The 23228-nt window shown below is 29.5% G+C and overlaps 1 protein-coding gene across 1 annotated transcript; it reads left to right on the forward strand.

Moving 5' to 3' along the window:
- The first annotated feature begins 6851 nt into the window (after positions 1-6851).
- LOC123302100 (very-long-chain enoyl-CoA reductase) lies at positions 6852-23000 on the forward strand. The gene is made up of 4 exons (XM_044884888.1): positions 6852-7002; positions 7115-7476; positions 11973-12189; positions 22631-23000. Exons 1-4 carry the CDS (start codon positions 6997-6999, stop codon positions 22949-22951), a joined length of 906 nt encoding a protein of 301 aa, XP_044740823.1. The 5' UTR covers positions 6852-6996; the 3' UTR covers positions 22952-23000.
- Positions 23001-23228: the final 228 nt, after the last annotated feature.

Consider the following 23228-nt stretch of genomic DNA (forward strand, 5'->3'; position numbering starts at 1 on the left):
TTGAATGTGAAAACTCAGCTCGAATTCGATGCCGGTATAAGATGTGTTCCTTTGAAAGTAATATTTTTCGATTGAAATATTTTCTTTGATTAAACTATTTATCTAGTTTCAAGCATATGAGATAGCCTGCTTATGGTATGAGTGTAAAGGGCGTTTTATCTTTGACCGTTAAATTGTTTTAAAAAAATTAAGGATAAAAAATTAACAATTTCTTTCTGATTACATTTCTGCTCAACAAAAGATCGTATCGATTTTTTTTTTTATAGATTTTGTAAATTGATAATAACAAAAAATAAGTAAAAACAAACAATTGACTGAGTTAATTATTGAAATACCATGTATAGACAGTGTGGATGACGCAATCGTTTGTTTTTTGACGACACGTAAGTAAAGAAAGATATCCACTTTCAGATAGCCGCATATTCATAACTGATATGCCCATATAAAATACATACATACCATACTATTTGCACCCTCGTGGGTAAATAGTGATGTTAACAAAAACATGTTTCAAGCAAAAGTTGTTTATTTTTTTATAAGGAACATTTTTTACGTTTAAACTTTTGTTCTATCTCTAATGGTTTACAAGATGGATCCTACGAACCCAAGACCCAATTGACCTCTGATACTCATTTACGAACTCGTCCTCACTTTTTACATCACACTATACAAATTTCAACTAAATATCTTTGTTCGTTTTTGAGTTATCATGATGACAGACGCACAGACGACTGACAGACAACCGGAAATGGGCTGGCTCACTAGGTGATATTATGAACACCTACACCAAAATTTTGTTCGTAGCATCAATATTTTTAAGCGTTACAAACTTGGACTAAACTTAGCATACCTTGATATATTTCATATATATGATATAAAAACTATGTTTTCTATGAATAAATCACTGTATTTGGACCGAAAAATCTAAGGGAACGTTCAAGTATTACATAAAATATTAACCACGGGGGTGGGTTTCAATCAAACGTTACTCTATGTTATGTTTACTGGGGAGGGCCTAAAATATATTGTTACGTTACTGTATATCTAATTATTTCTTATTAAGTAATTTTTGGTTTGTATTTATTTACATTTATATTTAAATATATTTATTTTTGTTGTTCTGTATCTTAATATTTATGTTAATAAAAAAAAAAACTCTTCTGTATCGAAAGTATTCTTTGTGCATTACTTCATTGCACAATGATAAAATAAAATATTTATCTTATATATTATTTATTTATGAATTATCTAATGTCACGTGATGGGAAATTATTTTACCTATTCTAATTTTACACAAAAAATAGGGATCATTTTAACGTATATAAAGGGGATCATTTTAATATTTGAAAAACTGTCCTTGAAATTTATTATATACGCTTATCAAAATGTATATTATATTATTAAAAGTCAACAGAAGCTAAGAGTAAAACAGTCAGTCTACGAAAACTAACGCAAAAGAAGAAATTTTACGTTAAAATTTGTCTTACCATAGAATATAGATCATAAGCAGTAAAATTAATTTTGTTGCTATGAAACACAAAATAATTTTTACATCGCCATAAGTCTTTGTTGAACAGTTAATTTGATCACGTGAAATCAAGTTTGAGCTATCTATCGATAGATATACTAGATGGGTCTAGTGATTCATTTAAAACAACGAGGAATCATTATATGTACGTACTACACCAAGATATATGTACGGTCTATGTTATTTTGGACGCGGGCAGTGTCCTTAATAGGTGTTGTGCAGATGATGATATTTCTTAAGAATTTCTCCAAAATCTACCGATTTCAATAAAAGATGTCAAAAATGACCATCGTTAAAAATCAAACAATTTAATATAGCTGAAAAAAAATCAAACGTTAATATTTTTGTTGCTAGTGATCTTACAAGCTTAAATAGTTCAGGATTATTAAAAGAAAAACTCGTGAGTAGGGAAGCTCCACCATTAAGGTCGCATTTCTCTTTCGTAAATGTGTCTTATTATTAGATTTTTGGTGTTTTTGAAAAAATGAAATATCTGCATATAAAGGTGGGAAAGGCGGCTGGAGAGTTGTAACTTCCAAAAGGTATTTCCTTGTCACTAACTTCATCTATATTCATATTTTTAATCCACTAGCTCAATTTTAAGGGTCTCTATGCAGATACGCAAAGGCATAAAACATCTAATAAAACGATTTTTGTCTGAGCCTCTCCAAAACTATAAATCCAATCCCCGCTTTTATATCGTTAAGATGCATATATCGTTAGTATTACATACTAGAGGTTATGAACGGGATATATAACTCATCCACATCCTTCCCCGTTAAAAAATGATAAAAATAATGGGAAATTCTAATACTCTACTGGGGCACAAATTAAAATTTTGATGAATTTTTAGATAACATCTTATCTTACGGTGTCTTGATAGCCTGACTAAATAAATATTTGTCTTACTTGAAGGTCAAATTACAAATGACAAACATTAAAATTTAAAAATTAATAATATTATTTAATTAATTTTTATTTTGTTAAAGTTGCAAAAAAATGCAATGTATTAATAGCACAAATCATGATATGTCATTAGTATTAATTCGGATAGATAATATTTCAATAAAGATTGATAATTTTTTTTAAATATATTATAAAGTTTAAGTAAAATTTAAAAAATAACTAAAGGTTATTAATTAATAAGGTCATTCAAATGAGATTTTACTGTATTTGTATTTTTAGTCAGGAGAATAAAGGTTCATTGTCCGCCTATTAAACTAATATACCTACATGCACTTCTTTTAAATAAAAGTTTTGTAACATAATTTTTTTTTAAATCGTTTTACTCCATGCGGATTGACGAAAAAAATAGTTAATTTTCCGAGATTAAAATTTAATTTAGTTAATTTTTTTTACATTCGATAATTATTAAGTTAGTATATATTCTTGGTCAGATATTTTTGATTGTATGTACACTCTGTATAACAAAAAATGCACACTCTTTTTTGTGAATTCAGTAATATCACATAGAATGGTTCAACTTTTGCGTTTATTTTGACTTAGAGGTATATATAACTAAGAATAAATAATTGAACAAAATATAAAATATGGTTAGAACTTAGAAACGATCCCATCTTTTTTTGGAATTAACTTATTTTAACACGACGGATTGGTGAAAAAATTGGTTTAAACGCAAAAAAATTATTAATTTTCCGATATTTCTTAAGTTAAGTTAAAAAATTAAGTTTTTTCCAGTTTATCTTAAAAATTTCTTTAAAAAAAATTCATTTTGTTTTTAACTTTTTGTTTTTCTAAATGAACAGGAAAAATAAAAATATAATTGAAAATAAAACTAAAAATATTTCAATTTTTTAGATACGACCTATTTTTTAAATTAAATAGTCAAAAATTGAAATTATCTTTTTAATATTTAGGATTTTGAAGAAATAAAACTTCTAGTTTACTTTGCTTAGTCCACTATATTATTCCAATATATTTTAAAAATTTAAAATATATTAACATGTTTCATCTAACATAGACATTTTCAAAACTGAAACTCTTCAATATTTCTTCTTTTTTCTATTCGATAGCAAGGGCGTATTTACGGGGGGGGGGGGTAATAGGGGTAACTACCCCCCCCCCCAGAAATCAGGAAACAAAAACGAAAATCGGGTCTCAAATAAAATTTGAAGTTTGACAAAAACAATGGAATAGATGAATCTTAAAGAGAAAACAAAATCAAATCTTCGGTAGTAGTTAGTTCCCAGAGTCATAATTCAATTATTGTATCGAAAATCAGATTTAAATATCCTTCCAAGTCTGTTACGAGAATTCCGACTTTCCCAATCCGCGCATTTAATTTTCCAAAATTCAGAGAACTTGGTCTTGGTATACCGGAAGCAAGTTTTTTTGACTCAAAAACGTTTTCTCACAAAATTCTTTAGTCATAAAATTTGTCTTAGTTCTCGTTATGAAATATCTGTTTTGGTGCAGGAAATCAAATAAAACAGGTTTATTCTGGACCATTCTAGAGAAAATGGAATTTTAGATTCGTAAATATCGTTGGATCTTGCGGAAAATGTTAGATTTATTTCAATCAATCCAAGATTAATATAATGAAAAATAAAATGATCTCGTTTTTAAGCCCATTCCTTTCAATAAAAGATAATGTTTCAGAAAGCATTGCTTCAGAAATAGATTTGTGGATTCAGCATTGGAGACAATGTTATAAGCACTTATGCAAAATTCGATACAGATATTTTTCCGCACATCAAACTAGCGCTCCACATAGTTTCTACAATGCCTGTAAGTGTTGCGTCTTCAGAACGTAGCTTCTCAACACTTAAAATAATAAAAAATTGGCTGAGAGCAACAATGGGCCAAGAAAGAATTTCAAGTTTAGCTCTTTTATACATACACCGAAATGTTGAAATTAATATTGATTCGGTAATTAATAAGTTTGCTACTGAAAAAAAAAAGAAAATTAGATTTTATCTGTTGAAATAATTATTTTATATTTGTGATATTATGTATCATTCTTACGTATTATGTAGTATTTTATTAAATTACAAAAAAAAAATTACGTTTATGTTACTTTTTTTTTTTTTTTTAAATATTATACTGCGTGTTTAACTACTATGGTCATATACGCAGTATCAGCAAGAATGATGTTGTTCTCTTAGGTGTGGTTAGTAACTGGTCTTTTCATTGATTATAGCTGATGTAGAAGTTTGGTGTTTCCGAGTGTAATTGTCAAGTCGGAGGAAATTCTACTGGAAATTGTCATTGCTCTGTATTTAATGCATTGGAATAGATGCTCTACTGTGAGTTCTGTATTGCAATGGCTGCAGATTGGTGGAGAAGATTTGTTCAAGATGTGAGAATGGGTTATTTTGGTGTGCCCTATTCGAAGTCTTGTCAGAGCTACTTCAAATCTGCGATTATCTTGATATGATGTTTCCCATTCACTAAATATATTTTTAATTTTTCGTAGTTTATTGGTTATTGGAATTTTATTATGTTACTTTATTATTAATAATTTTTAATAACCATTATGTTCCTTAAAACCCTAAAGTTTATTTTTGTAAAGTGTTTTTATTTTACATAGAGATTTAAAATTACAAATAATAAAGTGTTATTAAAAAAGTGTTTGTTTTAATTTTTTTTCCTTTAACCCTCTCTTACAGTTACAAGGCGACTTCTTGAAGTTATTACCCCCCCTAAGAAAATGTCGTAAAAACGTCACTGTTCGATAGTAAGTCCATTGACGAAAAAACAAATTTCGAGGAAATTATTAATTTTTCGAATTTTGCAAACTGTATTATCTTAATTTTAATTTGTTCAGACAATGCCAGATCTAGGAAAATTTTAAACTGGAAAATTATGAAGTTTACTGTTTCGATTTTAATAATTTTGCGATTTTTCACAATTTTCATGAAAGTCATTATCAGTCACCTTGGTTTAAATTTTAAAGCTATATTCTAAAAATGATTCCGCATGCTATATTAAAAATATTACGTCAGTCATCTGTTAGTAAAAATCGAGTCCGTTTCAGGCCAAAGGCTGAAGATCAGGCCAAAGACCGAAGATCAGCCCGAGGGCCAGATCTTAAACACAGTTATTCCAGTTTAAAGTTCTCAATTCCGTTGACAGAACTGTTTTATCGGGGGTTTATCAAATTTTATAAAATTTACTAACTAAATCGACGAAATTATGAACAAAAAAAGAATAAGTGGCGGCATATGAAGTGAAGAATATTACACAATAATCTTTGTATTTAAAATTAAAGTTGCCTACCGAAACGAGTAGTTCACAACTAGTATCTAATATTAATTCGTACATTATACCATGGAGAAATAGCATATCTATATATGTATAAGGACGTGTAACTCGAGTGGAGAAGGGTAGCAGAAAAAAAGCCTCTATCTCGTTGCGTACTTTGTACTGCGTATCATGATTTATTTTTTTCTCTCATTCGAAAGATAGGGGCCTTTTTTTCTGTACCCTCTCCACGACGTAAATTCAGCCACGGGCGCTTATAGCTCGGTATAGGAGATTTCATGTCCATGTAACCAAATATCTGTCAAAATTAAGATGTCAGTAATGGTCCTTTTGCATCGGATTGAGCGTCTCGTGACAGCATGAACTATTGGCTGCCGAGTCAAGCGTACCATTTGTAAGTTAATTAATTTTAAATTCAATATTATTTAATTTTACTGCACATTACTCAATTGACTATATTTTTCTATATATAATATCTTTGCACAAAGAAAATATAGGGGGGTATCGTTTACGATAATATCTCCGTTTTCGGTAATATTTTTGAACGCAAGTGCTAAAAAACCCGTAGACCGATTGGACATTTGAATCATAAAGTTAACACAAAGGCTGAAAATGGTTGATTATTGTCGAATATAATAAAAAAATAGATGGAGCCTCACTTCTGCTTAATTTGAAACAGATTTTAAAATAATTCAACAATAACTAATTTAATTGATTCAAAAGTAATTAGTTATTTTATACAATTTTTTAAACTGAGTAGGATTAACATTTTGATTTTCTGCTCAGAGAAAGAAAGATTTTTTACGTGAATTTGTTTTATACTTTTCTCTGTAGGGTGGCCATATTTTTACCCTAAATGTGCAGTCTACACAATCTGTCATGTTTCCAATATCTGTGACAGTCTAGGTTGTACAAAATAATTATTATATCCTTTTCTTACTTATCAACCCTAATTTGTGAAAACAAAATATTGATATTTAAATATTGAAGTTCGTGAGTTAATTAAAACACCTCTATTTTCCTGACTATAAATATACGTATATTATATTGAGAATAAGCAATATTTAGTTTATATGGTTTACGCATACATTACAAATGGCATTTATATTTGTAATGTATAAATTACTTATTTAGACATTGAACTTAGGTATACAATTCAATTCAGGTGTTCTAGTAATTAAAAATTTTATAACTTGTTCCATGACTTGTTGATTTGAAGTCATATTGAAAACATTCATTTAATAATGGAGGTATAATTTTTTTTTTTTTTTAATTTCTTTTACTATATTCAATTAACTTTATGATTTTTTAAAGGTTAATAAAACTATTAATAAATTTTTTATTTTAATTTTTATATTATAGGTGGAAATTTTAAGTGCATCTAGTTCAAAACCACTTGGAAGTATAACAATCAATCAAAATTCAACAATTAAAGATGTAAAAAAACAAGTATCACAATTGAAAAAAGGTTTGCCGATTGAACGACAATCAATTCGATTGCAACCGCGTGAAAAAACACTAGATGATAAAGTACAAGTGAATTCATTAAAGTTTGATGGAGATCGTAAATTGTATCTGAAAGATTTAGGACCACAAATTGGGTGGAAGACAGTTTTCTTAGCGGAATATGCAGGACCATTAATTGTATATTTATGGTTGTATCAAAGGCCTTGGATATTTTATGGTACATTAGATTCATCAGTTCAAACCCACTATGTTGTTGAGTACGTAAAATTTTATTTTGCATGTCATCGGTATTTTTTTTAATTATAATATAGTTAAAACTTGCTACAATAAATTTTAGAGTAGAAGTATGTATAATCAAAAATATCACTGAAAATACTGAAATGTATACCGAAACTATATATATTTAGCTGGAATCGATATCTCTCACAGGCTAGACAAAACTTGGCGTTTAATTGACAAAATAATAAATTAAAGAGTTTGTCGGGCGAAAATATGATAGTTTTATACCTATACAATTTTCTGAAGTGAACTTACAAATACAAAAATTTCTGTTTTGTTTTAAGTTTTTGGGGTCTGTGGTACCGTTTCGGATTTTTAATGATATGGCTTACATGTTTTTTACGGTTACAGATCAGAACTTTTTTTACTCTGGAAGGGGGTTCTCATAATGGATCTGTCAAGTCCATTCATCCGGAACCTGGTAACTGGAGTTATTAAACAAAATCGGCCCATTTTTTTTTCTTTTTTTTTTTGCTTCTTGTAATCTATATAACTCATAAATGGAGCACTTAGGAAACTCTATGGAACTTTCTGTTCCTTAGATGTTTTTCTATAACTTAAAAGGAAAAAATTTCTAAAAAACGCTAATTATTCAATTGATTTTATTTATCTGAAAACAATTATTTATCATAAAATTGACTTGTAGTTGAAACCTCAACGAAAAAAAATTAACTTTGGAACGTTTTATTCAGCCTAATAGTTTTTGCATATTTTCATTTTGCTCTAAATGTCTGAAAAAAGTTGTTGACTTTGTGCAGACAGCAAGGTCTGATTTTTTATCCGATCGCAATCTGCTTGACGGGAATCGAAAGGGTGAAACGTCAACTTTAATCAGCAATTTTGTTGCTTACACCCATATTAAATATAAACAACAATTACAGCGGTTTGTAAAACTAATTTAAGTTTAAGTAATTATTTTTATTTACATTTAAAAAATTTATGCAATTTCGTCTCTTATGTTTACAATTCTAATCCAATCAGTTTAATTAATTGTTATTTTTCAATGACGCCAAAGTTATTCACTGAAAGCGCTCGTGTAGGCTTGATTGTCGACGAAAAACCGAAGCTATAATATAAATATTTATTATTTTTCTTGGCTTTACTTATTATAATCCAATTAATCTGCGAAACGAATGGCAAAATTGATATCAGAATAAAAAAAAATACGTTGTTATAAAAGAAAACAAGCAACATATCGTTTTATGTTTACAAGAAACATATCGTTTTATGTTTACGGTTAATCAATGTCTTAGTTAACCTATAAAATTCCCATATGTAAAAAAAAAAAAAAACGGTTTACTTACGATAAAAAAAAAAGTTGGTAATAGACTAGACGGCTGGTAAATACGATTTGGATGCGTAGGTGCCGCGAAAACTTGAAAAAATTTCATTTTCGATTTTAAAGTTGATATTTGTTGAAGTTATGAGTAATAGGTTCACAAAACTTTAGTTTTTTTTTTTTCGCAAAACATTTTAAAATGTAAAACCTTTCCTTTTGGTCGGGGGATTATAGTAGAGCGGTTTTTCGGGGGCTAATCTCTTTGTTTAGACTTCTCCTATCATGATATTTTAGCAATTAAAATTTTTTAATTTTTGATGTAAAATCGGGCCTCGAAATAGTGCATTTTTAGGGATTTTTTAAAAAATATTTTAAAGTAAGTATTTATTAATAACGTGTGCAAGTTTTAGAGCTCAACGAGTTTTATTTTTGACCCATACCACGAAAGTAGACTTTTTCGGGGTCTGATTTAGACATCAAAAATTAAAAAATTTTAATTACTGCTAAAATATCATAAAAGAAGAAATTTAGACGAAGAGAGTAAGCTCCGGAAAACTGCTCTACCACAATTCCTCAAGCAACGGGAAAGTTTTTACGAGAAAAATATTTTTCTTTCGATATTTTGAAAAATTTTCAAATTGTTTTGCTAAAAAAAATTAAGGTTTGTGAACCTATTATTCATAACTTTACCAAATATCAACTTTAAAATCGAAAATGAAAATAGTTATCTTGGTACCTACGCATCCAAATCGATAGGCATTTTTGAGATCTACAACTTTTTTTCACAAGCAAACCGTTTTCTCGACTTTTGCGAATTTTTTAGATTAACTTAGCCGTTCACATAAAACGCTATGTTTCTTGGCTTGTTTTCTTCTATAACAACGTATTTTTTGTTTTCGATAGAAATTTTGTCAAATTTTACATTGGGCCTCCGTAGATTAATTAGATTTTTATTCATGACTTATTAGGTTGTATTACTAGTTATTTCTTAGGTTGTAAAAGCTTCGTGCCAAAAAATTGGCCTCTCAAAGAGGGCCTAACCCCCTCTTTGGATGGCTTTAATCAGTTTTTTACAAATAACAAAAAAAAACTATGCATAAAATTAAAAAAAAAAGTTCAAGTTCAAGTTCAGTTTTACTTGATTTAATTGTGCATATTTTTGCATAAACCGTTAGAGGTAGAACAAAAGTTTAAATGTAAAAGCTATTCCTTATAAAAAAATAAACAATTTTTGTTTGAAATATTTTTTCATAAACACCACTGTTTACCCGTGAGGATGAAAATTAGGATTAACGGGATTAACACTTTGGTATCCATTTTCTCCAAAACAATATTTTCTAGAATTTTTTGTTTGTTTTTCGAAAGGGTTTCACCAGGCTATTAGTTGAAACTACCTGCAAATGTTCAACTTTTGGAGAAAATGTATACCAAATTTTTTTCCTAATTTGTGCCCTCACGGGTTAAACAGTGATGTTTACAAAAAATCGTTTTTAACAAAAGTTAAAAAATTTTTACATTTTAACTTTTTTTTTTTACATTTAAACTTTTGTTCTATCTCTAACGGTTTATAAAATGGATTCTTTTTCATTAGATTGAATTAGCATTTTAAAATTTGCACGAAGAAACACAAGTGTGCACAATTCAATAAGATAGAACTTTTATTTGAACTTTTTTTTTTTTTATTTGATGCAGAGTTCTTTTGTAATTTGTAAAAAATTGGTTAAAACCCTCTAATAGGCCGATTTCTTGGTACGAAGTTTAAAAAAAATTAATTGTTTATACGGCCATAGCTCTTAATTTATTGAAAATTTTGTCCCATTTTATTCTATATGCAAAAACAAATATTCATTTTTTTTTATTCGTCTTGATACGACCAATAGAGCTGGAGATATGGTTAAAAATGTAATCAAAAATGACAGCGCATAATATCAGCGCGCAGCGCTTGGTTTGAAACGTCCGTAGAATGGCCAATAAATAAGCTAGCACGATTGTAATTATTAAGTTTTATCATTTTTCCGACCCGCTCTTAGTTTATAAGTCGAAAGCAAGCCCTTCGCGAAAGAAAACTCCACGTAATTATATAGAAGAAAATTGAAAATTGATTCTAGTTTAAGGATCTTTTTTATTTTTTCAAATATCTCTATTAAAACTTGAGTTATTGCCATGAACGCGAATGTCTTAATCAATTATGATTCAATTAATTTAAACATGTAAAAGGAATGAACGTTGCATCAAATCAGGTATGTTTGTTTTTTTGATCTGTTGTTTACAATGTAAAGGCAATGCTAAATCCAAATTTTCTACCTCGGCAAACGACCGGATCATGCCGAAAAATAAGATAAACCGCGAAAATTTTGACCTCATTTTCTTTTTGTCGATTTTGACCTGGAAGGACTGGTTTTTCATCAAAACTTGTAATTTTTAAAGAAAGTTAAATTTGCAATAATTTGAGATCAAGCCGATTTTTATAGGTCCGATAATTTCGGAGATACAGCTATTCAAAGTTACACGGTTTTACGCAAAATTTCATCATACATTCGTGTTCGGTTGCAATAACTCAAGTTTTAATAGAGATATTTGAAAAAATATAAAAAATTCTTAAACTAGAAGAAATTTGCAATTTTCTTCTATATAATTATGTGGGGTTTTCTTTCGCTAAGGGCTTGCTTTCGACTTATACACTAAAAGCGGGCCAGAAAAATGAGAAAACTTAATACTTACAATCGTGCTAGCTTCGTCGCTATTGCATAAAACGTGTTTTTATATGCATAAAATTAAAATAAGGACTCATATCTTTAAAACGAGTGCCTTCAAGTGCAAAAATATTATTTATTGGCCAATCTATGGACGTTTCAAACCTAGCTCTACGCGCCGACCTTATGCACCGTCATTTTTGTTTACATTTTTAACCATATCTTCAGTTCTATTGGTCGTATCAAAACGAACAAAAAAATTAATATTTGTTTTTTCATATAGAATAAAATGGGACAAAATTTCCAATAGTTTACCCCCACTCTAATCGATGAGCAAGTTGAAAATTCGGATTCAGCTTGTATAAGCATACAAAACCCACTCAGCGCTTACATAGGTATTTAAGATAACTAACCATGAATCTTATCTAACCCTGAACCCCGAATCATTTGTATACAAAATTAATTAATTTAGATTTAAAATAATATTTAATTTAAATTTCAGCCTTGCTGCCATTTGTTATACGGTGCATTATGCCAAACGAATATTGGAAACATTATTTGTACACAGATTTTCTCATGCTACAATGCCAATCAGAAATTTATTTAAAAATTGTCTGTACTATTGGTTGTTTACAATGTATGTGGCGTATCACGTAAATCATCCCCTCTACACTGCTCCACATCCACTTATTATTTATGGTGGGCTACTTGGATTTGTGGTATGTATAATTTAAAAATCTTATATTCTATTTCTCTAGCCTCCGAAATCAAATTGCATCATTTACCTCTCATTTTAAAGCTTATCGTGTCGGCTAATGAAGAATAATTGACTCACGGTCTAAAAATGATGGTTCCGTTTCTCTTAAATTTGAGATTTAAAATCTCAAAACGACAAGAATGGAATGACATGCAATTAGTACTAGACTAGTTTAATTTATTGTTCATCGTACATTTTTTACTCAATTCGTCTGCATTTTATTAAATTGATTCTTGCCAGGGTAATTTTGATTTCATGTTGAAGGATTCGTTTTACGGTGCCGACATTCATTTAGAGGACTGAGGTATATTGTGTTACTCTCCTTAAAAATTAAAGCCTGTTAATCGCTCTTAAATCTTTCTTGGAAGTATTCCCAGCTATAAGCAAAGCTCATTATTTTCTCAATTTACGCAGCCTCCTCTAAACCGTTTAACAACCTTGGAGCTATGATTTTAGAACGCCGGTTTTGACCCCAATGGCACAGTTTCTCGTGATGACTCCGCACAGAGGACGTGGAGGGATGTAGTAAAAATGCATTTAGCTGATTGAAACCAATTGCTCTAATTGCTAGTGATCCCTTGCTAATATTACATTACAGTTAGTTTAAGTGAGCAACATGCATTTTATTATTCTGCTAAATCCCCTGGTCCAAATTTTAAAGAAATTTAAATTTATCTAGACTAGAGTTTGTAAATTAATGGATGTTTTTAAACCCGCATGCCACTATTGAAACTCTATCGCATCTCTTAGTCCATATGCAATTTGTTGACAAAACTTGCAGCAACTAGATGGAAATGTAGGTTTGGGGTGAAAGTAACATATTAAAAATCAATTAAACTCAAGACCTTTAAAAATGGAGAAATGGGGGTTGATTTTAGGGGTTGAATCCATTTTTTTGCAATTTAGGGCAAAAAATGTTCTGCGTACTTCGGACGTAAAAAGTGAGTTTGTAAAATGAATTTAATTGGCAAAATAATTTCCAATTCTTAACAATATTAATAGATGTAGCAACTTTCGCTACCCCTCTACTACACCAAAGGTTATCCAAATGCGTTTTGCACATTCTTTTGTTGGGGAAAACTATAACTTTTCCAAAAGAAATTTTTAGTCTCTATTGTTACTCTACGTTCAGTGGTTCTCGAATTTCTATTAATGTACCAAGCCTATATTTTCCCCTTCCCGTATGTGAAAACGGTCTGGAGTTTTCTACCGGTATAATAAGTTTTTTCTACGCTTGCTTGGGTGTATCCTTACTAACGCTTACAACATTAGAATATAAATAACCAAAAATTAGAATAAAAATAAATTTAAACTATTTTTCGATAATGTTTTCAGTGGTAGCGTAGGGTTCTAAAGGTGAAAATCGAGTTTAATTTCTTTGTTAAATGGTCGTAAAAATACTAAAATATATTAACGAATTTTCTAAACTAAAATAGAAAGTAAAACAATATAAATGATATTATATGGCATTGTAAGACTTTCTATATAAATATTTTCTTTTTTTTTTCGAATTCTGAAATTTTGTTCAAATTATTAAATTCTCAATTTTTTTAATGTAATTTTTAAAACGATATAACTTCGTCAATAATGTTCATATCGAGGGCAAAAAAAGCCTTCTTAAAGCTTGTAATGTTTGATTTTTGAAAATATTTTTAGACATTAAATGCTTCAAAATGCTTTTGGTGCATTTCAGGTCAAGCGGACAGGGGAAAAAGTGAGGTTCTGAAATTTGTTCATATTAGGTCCTGTTATACTTTTAGTAGATATAAATTGAACACAATTTTTTTTCATATGATGTGTATTTGTGTAGTTATGGGCTCTTGAAGAATCGTCTAAATCGAAATTAGGATTTTTGTAGAGAATTTTTTCGTATTGAAAATAATAACAATAAATTTTCAAACTACGCGATTTGTATAGAAAATTTCCTGATCTTTTTAAAAAGAAATCAAATTTGAAAAAAAAAAATTTTTAAGTCTCCTAAACCGGAAGTAAACATTTTAAAATAAAACTTTGGAAACTTCGACCATTCAAAAAAAAAAAAAAAATTTTATTTCAAAATATAGCTTAATATTATATAGTATCTAAATAATACACCAGAAGTTGAAATGGGATCTTCATTAGTTAAGGAGATAAGCAGGTCAATTAATTTATGCACATCTCTAGCAGTCAGTTTAAGCCATTCATCATGTTAGCCATTACTGACTGCAACATCTGCATAGTTTTGAAGGCTTTGTTCATAATTTTGAATATTTACCGATTGATATTAACAAAATTGAAATAAGCAAAAATGTAAAAAATAAAATGTATTACAGATGACCTTTTTAGTATATATTTTGTTTTCTATAGTTTAAATTATTATAAAAATTTTAGTTTTACTAATATTAAAAGAGAAATTCTTAAAATATGCAACGATAATTAGCAAAGTCCTATCTAATAATGGTACGTCAGATACAGAATTTTACTCTTTGAATCACTTAGAGTTGCGTTTGCTCTCGCCTCCAAATTGGGAATTTTGCGTTTGAAGTATTCTGTGTAGCGTTTTTGGAGATAGGCAATGACAGTTTTACGTCAAATGTATATTGTGATTGAAAATGCAGTCACGTTGCCAAAATATTTGTTCCTTTGTTTTTATATACAGGGTGCTTACCAATTTTTTTAAGTTGACATATGGTTGAAACTCGAAAAATAAGTTTTATCGATAAAAATTGGAGATGTTCCGACTTAGTCGGTAAAGCCGTCTATCCGGTCAATTTTGTAGTGATCGATTATTCGGAAAAAAGCGCCGACTATCCGGCCTCTTACTTTGTATGTATTTCTCAATAAAATATATATAGAAGGAATTACAATGTAAAAAGCCTTGATTGTTAATTAACATTTATTGTAAAACAGTCTTACGCATTGGGTTGGATGTCGGTATTTGATATGATTGATCATACTCGTAGTATTTACTGTTTTTCCCTGCCCATCACGAGAAATTATGATTTGACACTGATTATACTTGACTTTATCGGAATTATTATTCAATTGGTCAAAAAAAATGCATGCACCAGACTTTCATTTCTTTTGTCATGTTTAAATATAAATTGTAATTGAGCTCTATCAGTTTGAGGTTGTTAAGGCGCTACAGAAATAGAAACACCATTAACCTTGAGAAATTGATATTAAACATATTAAGAAATCACAATTAAATTTTTTAACAGATTGTCTAAAAATGATGCATGTTTTTCAGATATTAAGATCATAATTTTCAGACAATCTTTTTAAAAATTTAATTGTGACTTTTAATTGTAACATGTTTCAGAACTTAATTTTTACACAAAACAGTATTCTGATCCGTGAAAAAGCAATAATCAAAGGACAAGGCAAAGTAAACAAAACACAACGACTTGCGTGCGATGAACTATACGATGTATACGAAGCGCCCGGAAAATTATTGAATACCCCCAAAACAGTGATCGGCTTGGTCGAATAGTTTTATAACCAACTAATCGGCCAGTTAGCACATATCTAATAAAAATGCTATGAAAAATTAATAATATACACATGTTATTTATGTTTTTATTATCGATTTCCAAAAGTGCGCAAATACTTAACTGGTAGATATCCCCAATTTGCAAAAAGCGACTCTGCTGTTATAATGCGATAGTTTCGGGACACTTCATATACTACATCAACGATATTCATCCAACATTTTTGATATTAATATATGTGATGGAAACTTTTTAATAAATAAATTATTATATTTTCTGCTACATTTTAGAAAAATCGCTAAGACTCTGCAGCTCCTACTTGTGTGCCGATTTTTTAAAAATTTTATTGACTTGATAAATATATGCAATCAAAGTAGATTTAATTTAAACTAGATATTTTTTAATATGAACATTTAAATTACAATGACAATGTAAAACCAATTGGCAATGACATTAATAACCTTAAACGGTAGTAGATGTAAATAATAAATACAGTGCAATCTCAATATAAAATATCAAGTTATTATATCAAGTAATTCGTTAAGCTGTGGTTTGTTATATTGAGGTTAGGTTGGTCTAAAATTCGTTATAAAGAGGCAAGGAAATAGTTTTATTCACCTCAGCATTACGCATTCCTCTTGTTATGAAGAACAACTTCTACTAATAAATGATAGCACATTTTTATCAAATTACTGTATGTATTTTCTATTTAAAAATAAGTAGGTATGCAACAAAATTTTTACAAATTAATACAGCATCCAAATTAAATGCAGTACAAGTGAAAACAAGCAATTGACTGAGTTAATTGTTGAAATACCATGTATGGACAGTGTTGATTACTCTATCACATACATACATGTTACACACTTATAAGTGATATACCCATATAATACATACCATACAATTAGCGCAATCACGGGTAATAGTGATGTTTACGAAAAAATGTTTCAAACAAAAGTTGTTTATTTTTTTATAAGGAACATTTTACATTTAAATTTTTATTCTATCTCTAACGGTTTACAAGATGGGACCTACGGACCCAAGACCCAATTGACCTATGTTGCTCATTTACGAACTCGACTTCAAAAAAAACTTCAGCTTGATATCTCTTTTCGATTTTGAGTAATCGTGATGACAGACGGACAGACGAGAGACGACAGACAGACAGACATACGGAAATAGACTAATTAGGTGATTCTACGAATACCTAAACCAAAACTTTTTTCATAGCATCAATATTTTTAAGCGTTACAAACTTGGGACTAAACTTAATATACTATGTATATTTCATATACATGGTATAAAAATGTTTCTTATACAAAAATAAACAACTTTTGTTTGAAACATTTTTTCGTAAGCATCACTTTACCCGTGAGAGCGCAAATTAGGCGCAAATTGTATAGTATATATTATATGGGAATATCAGTTATATATGTGTGACATGTATGTATGTGTAATGTGACACAGTAATTAATACTGTCTATACATGGTATTTCAACAATTAATTCAGTCAATTGTTTTTTTTCACTTGTTTAATGTTAATTTTAAAGATCGTACAACAAAACTCACGAATTAAAGGTAAAAAAATCAACAATGGGATTTTGGTAGCTTAATATTAATTTTGTTCATTTTGATTTGAAAGTCATAAATTGTTGTCTGTTTATCACCCGTAAGAGTTATCTCATCCAAAGCGCAATCCAATTTCGTGATGGATTTGACTACATCGTCGCTTAAACCTCCCTTTGTAAGAAACACAGATTTTATTATATTTAAAGCATTATGAGCATCTTTAATTGTAAAGTCATGTTAATCAATTTCACCCCTTCTTCCTCGCTTTCTTCCGCTTCCACATTAGTAACCGGTAACACAGATGTGACAATGTCAGCATCAGTTAGTTATCCACAGACAGCTAAATCATTATCAATGGTAAAGAAGTGATTGTTAAATTGTTTTACGAAGAAAACGTGTCCAAACCTGTCGCGGCATGAATCACATACTATGGGACTAATTGTCACATATTGGTGGTATATTTTACATTGACTCTTATGGACAATTCAGTGGTTACGAAAAACTTGTTAAATCGAAGAATTCGTTATATTGAGGTCCGTTCTATTAAGATTGCACTGTATCAAGGGAGTATGACTAAAACTCACCGTTTGTAAGGTACAAGCGAAACTTATTGTATTTCATGTTTTGGAAAATTTTAAAAAAATTAGGTGTCTTTGTTTTTTCCACATCGCCAGACTATTTTAGTGATATCAGCGTTTAAAAAAAAATTCGAGTTTTTAAGGATGTACGAGTGCCAGGACAATTTTGAATAAAAGGCATGTTTTTTTATATGGACTTATGGTTGGACTAAGTCTAAATCAATTCTGAAAATTTTAGGGGGGGGGGCTGGTTGCCTGATAATTAAAATATATATAAATGACTTCAAAAGTACGCAATATTTAACATTGGTCTTATGGGAAAACGGTAGATCAATGATATGTTTTCATAGATTTCTCCACTACTAGTCGATGGAAATTAAAAAAAAAAAAACTATTTAAATTAAAGTTAAAATCTTAATAAATTATTGAAAAAAAAAAAACAAAAAAAAACCGTTATGCGCGACTAATTAAGGATGTATGAGCCTGGTATTGTTACCCAATTATTTTAATTAAATAAATAAATTCAAAAGTGGGCATATTTAACATTGGTAATAATAATGTTCAATTCGTTTTCCATTTACAGTAATTTAAACAAGTAAATTGTTAATAACTGTTGTTTGCAACGCTTTGTGTAAAATCGGCGCACATATTCGTTTTCAGCGACCTAAAAACCTTCAGAAAACACTACCTCTACTCATCCCGGTATAATTTCCTACGAAACCCCCCGCGTATGGACTAAAGGATGCGATAGGATTTCTATAGTGGCATGCGGGCTTAAAAACCTCCATTCATTTACAAATTCTAACCTAGTCAAATTTGAGTTTCTTTAAAATTTGGACCGGGAAATTTAGCAGAATAATAAAATGCACGTTGCACACTGAAACTAACTGTAATGTACTATTAGTAGAGGTGGGCAGCGAAACCTGAATGCATCACCAGTAATTAGAGAATTGATGAAAATGCTTTCCCGGCCCTATTCTGCCAACGTTGGTTTCAATCAGGTCCTTGCATTTTTACTACATCGTGTGGAATCATCACGGGAAACTGTGTCGTTGGCTTTCGATATTTCGAAAACCAAGGCAGATATCGAAAAAGATTATTCTTATTTTTCGTTTACATTGTTGAAACTAAGTACAAATAATTTTAATCTCAAGTCTAAACTTGCCTTGGCGTTCATAAAACCTTAAGCTAAAATTTTGTAATTAAATTAGACTTTATATTTTGGATTATTCTAAGCACTTTTTGTGTCTTGCCATTTTTCATCTTACCTCATTGTTTTCGAGATACAGGTGTTACTAAAAAAGCATAAAACGCTTGATTAAAACGCTTATATCTCGAAAATTTTGTGATAAGGCGAAAAATGAATAGATACAAAAAGTGCTTAGAAGAGTCAAAAAAATTAATTTCAATCGTTTTTGAATAACATATTTGATCACAATCATACGATAATCGTTAATTTTGTTGATTACAAAATTTTAGCATAAAAATGCTAATTTTTTTATAACACTTTTATCTCAAAAAAGGGTGAGGTGAGGGCAAAAAATTCTGCAGACAAAAATCGTTTAAATTGGACTGAAATACCAAATATTTGATCGAAACGATGGAATAATCGTTAATTTTGACAATATCAAATTTGCATTAAAATGGTATCTCAAAAACTACCATCTTTGGGGAAAAAATGTCATGAGACAAACAATGCTTAGATAAGCCCAAAATATATGGGTGTTCTCTCAAATTTCATGATTTTTCAGCAGAATTAATTTGGACGAACTTTACAGTGTGCGCACATACGCGCATGGTAAAATCACACTTTATAATGATAAAATATGATTTTTCTAGACATTAATACGAACATTTTGAGCTGGATCCCATAAAAACTCTTTTTTTTTCCATAGAATTGTAACATTAAATGCTTCATTTCCTACAGTAATTGTATTATAAACATTAATAATAATCGTAAATCGACTTTGATGTTTAAATTTGTATACAAAATTTGGTAAACAAACTAAAAAGTTTGAATTGATTAACAAACAAAAATTAATTATTCGTTGAGCGTATATGGCCCAGTTGGTGTACGTGTATTTTTTATACCATGTATTTATGAAATATATACATGGTATTTTAAGTAATAAATATATAGGTATTGTAAGTTTAGTCCCAAGTTTGTAATGCTTATAAATATTGATGCTACGAACAAAATTTTGGTATAGGTTTTCATAAAATCCATTTCCAGTTGTGCTTTCCAATGCCCGTTCGTCTGTGGACATGGTAACTGAAAAACGAAAAACTGGTATAGATAGAACAACAAGTTTAAATGTGTTCCTTATAAAAAAATAAACAACTTTTGTTTGAAACTTTTTTTCATAAGCATCACTGTCTACTCGTGAGGGTGGAAATCAGGTGCAAATTAAATAGTATGCGAATGGCATGGGAATATCAGTTATGTGTGTATGTGACATGTATGTATATGTGGCTATCTAACAGTGGCTATCTTTCTTTACTTACATAACATGCAAAAAACAAACTATTAAGTAATTAACACTGTCTATATATGGTATTTCAACAATTAACACATTCAAATGTTTGTTTTCAATTCTATTTACTTAAGATGTTATTTGTATAATTTAGCAATCTTTATATTTCTAAATTCACTGCGAGACATATTTAAAACAACGCATAAAAAACATTTTTGTCTGTATCAGAAAGTTTGTCTGAGAAAAACCTGAGGGCAATTTAACGTAGCCTTCAATAAAGAATACTGTAATGTAAGATGAGAAGAAAACTTCAAAATTTTATTTTTTTATTACGGAAAAATAAATAGAAATAAAATTTCTTCCAAAAAATTCCAATGAATTAAAAGTTGAATACCTTTGGATGTTGTTTTAGTACTGTTGCTTTTAAGAAACATTCTAGCATTCATAGCATACTTAAATTGTCAATTAATTATTGTGGTATTCTGTCCCATGCCTCCAATAAGACAATTTTATGCCTTAGTGTTTTGTTTTCTGAATGCCGTAGGCTTCAGAAGACGGGACTCTCAAAAGACGTAGATAACAAGGCCTATAAAAAAAACAACAACTTAAGCAAAAGATTTATGGTAAACTATGCATTAAATAATCGCACTGTCAACGCAACTGAGATACGAATAAAAAAAGTGCAGAAAGTTCAGGATGGAAATGTTAGTTCGAAAACAGTAAAAATAAGTATCAAGGAAACTGGATTAACATCTCACATAGCTGTGAAAAGTCCAGTATTGACCCGAAGTCTTCCAGTTGCTAGACTTACATTTGCACGCAATCATCGCAAATGGGCAGACGATGATTGCGCTCGTAACGTTTGGCATTTCCAAAAACTACCATCAAGAAACTAAGGCTTAAAATTGCCTTATTTGAGGAATAGGACAAGATATTTCGGAATTCATTGACAATTTAATTAGAAGCATCCCAAGAAAGCTAGAATGTGCCATAAAAACAACAGGGGGGAATATGAAGTACTAAAAATTGAATTAGTATACGTTAAAATATTTTCAGTATGGTATTTGTAGTTCCTATGATAAAACTCACTTTTTGACAGAATTTAACGATTTTTTTTCCTCTGACTACGAATAGGACTTCCTATTAAATCTTAAAGTTTCAGAAATTTTGACCGTTTAAAATATGAGATAATTAATGTCTAAGTTCCCAATTTTGACAATTTACGTCAAAATTAATACCTCGAAAACCCTTCTACTTTTTTTAAATTCTGTCGACATAATTTTTTAATATCGTAAAAATAGCTGGGAAGACGGTGAGTTTTACATGCCTTGACCCTCGAAATCGCGAATTTTGCAGCTGATTATCTCGCGATCTAAATTATCAAAAATTTTACAACTTCGGGATCTCACAGCTAATATTATTCTGAGTCTGTTAAGGTGATTGTTTCCGTACAGTAATGTAAGTTTCAGTTTATTGCACGGTACATACATATAAACCAAATACATGCTTTATAGTCAAATAATGTGTTATTTTAGCTTTACAATCCCACACAACTGCAAAAATATATAATATATTGTGTACAAATGCTGCTTATAAATTTGATAATATAAATATCTCTCTTCAATCATCAGTACTCTAACTATAGTCGTCTCTGTTCATCAAATGATGGATCTTCGATGAAATCATAATTAAATTAAAATTTTGTTTTTATATCGTCGACAATATTATATTTTTATGGTATTATTATATACTACAAGATCGTCTAAATATTTCAGATAGTTTTTTATCATACTCTCTATATTTTTTGAAATAGAAATATATAGGAATTTTTACCTAGGAATTTTTTGTGATTTTTGAAAACTTTGTTAATCAAAAAATGTATTTATGAAGTTTTATTGAAATCCCTAGTATTATTCCATCCATGCATATCTCCTTAAAAAAAATAGGCCAAATTTGTCGACAGGTGCTTTCATGCTGGAAATACCTTAAAGAAAAAAAAAAAAACGTCCAAAGTTATTAAAGTTTTTATTCATTGTACTTTTTTTATATTTGTTTTTCCTGAATAAAAAATATAAATTTGGAAGTTTTATAATTATCTTAGTAGAATCCTTTATTCGAGTATACGGTAAGTTGCTTTCAGGTTTTTTCCAGGTAGACTTTCTTATACAGATAAAAATGCTATTTTTTTGAAACGTTCCTATAAATATGTCCAGCAGTGTAGTTCAATCATTGAGATCCAAGTATATGTATGATATTTAAATCATTTACTCCATTTATTATTTTCATTAATTTAAATTTTCTTTGCGTTTCAGTTCTGTGAAGTTGGCAACTTTAGTATACATATAGCATTGCGTAATTTACGTCCAGCTGGCAGCACTGTACGAAAAATTCCAACACCAACATCAAATCCATTTACAATTTTATTTAATTTTGTATCATGTCCAAACTACACATACGAAATCGGTAGTTGGATTGCATTTACAATTATGACATCTTGTTTACCAGCTGGAATATTCACATTGGCTGGTGCTTATCAAATGACAATTTGGGCTTTAGGAAAACACCGTAACTATCGAAAAGAATTCAGTAATTATCCTAAATCACGAAAAGCTATTTACCCATTTGTTATTTAAGTGGCAAATTTTTTTATTTTTAAATAAAATTTTCATAATGGTATGAAAATAGTCATAATTTCTATATTTTTTTATAAGTTCCTTTCTGTTCCCAATTATAGATGCTAAATGTTTTTGAATTCGGAAAAGTATGTATCATAAATTTTAATGACAGAAAAAAAAATAAAATAAATAAATTGCTCATTCTCACTCAGAGGCAATCAGAAAAACTGCTCACACATCATGATGATCTGTTTTCTAAACGAAGCTGTTTTTTAAACATTACCGTATTCATAAA

This window comes from Chrysoperla carnea, chromosome X (assembly GCF_905475395.1).
Source record: "Chrysoperla carnea chromosome X, inChrCarn1.1, whole genome shotgun sequence".
Lineage (NCBI taxonomy): Eukaryota > Metazoa > Arthropoda > Insecta > Neuroptera > Chrysopidae > Chrysoperla > Chrysoperla carnea.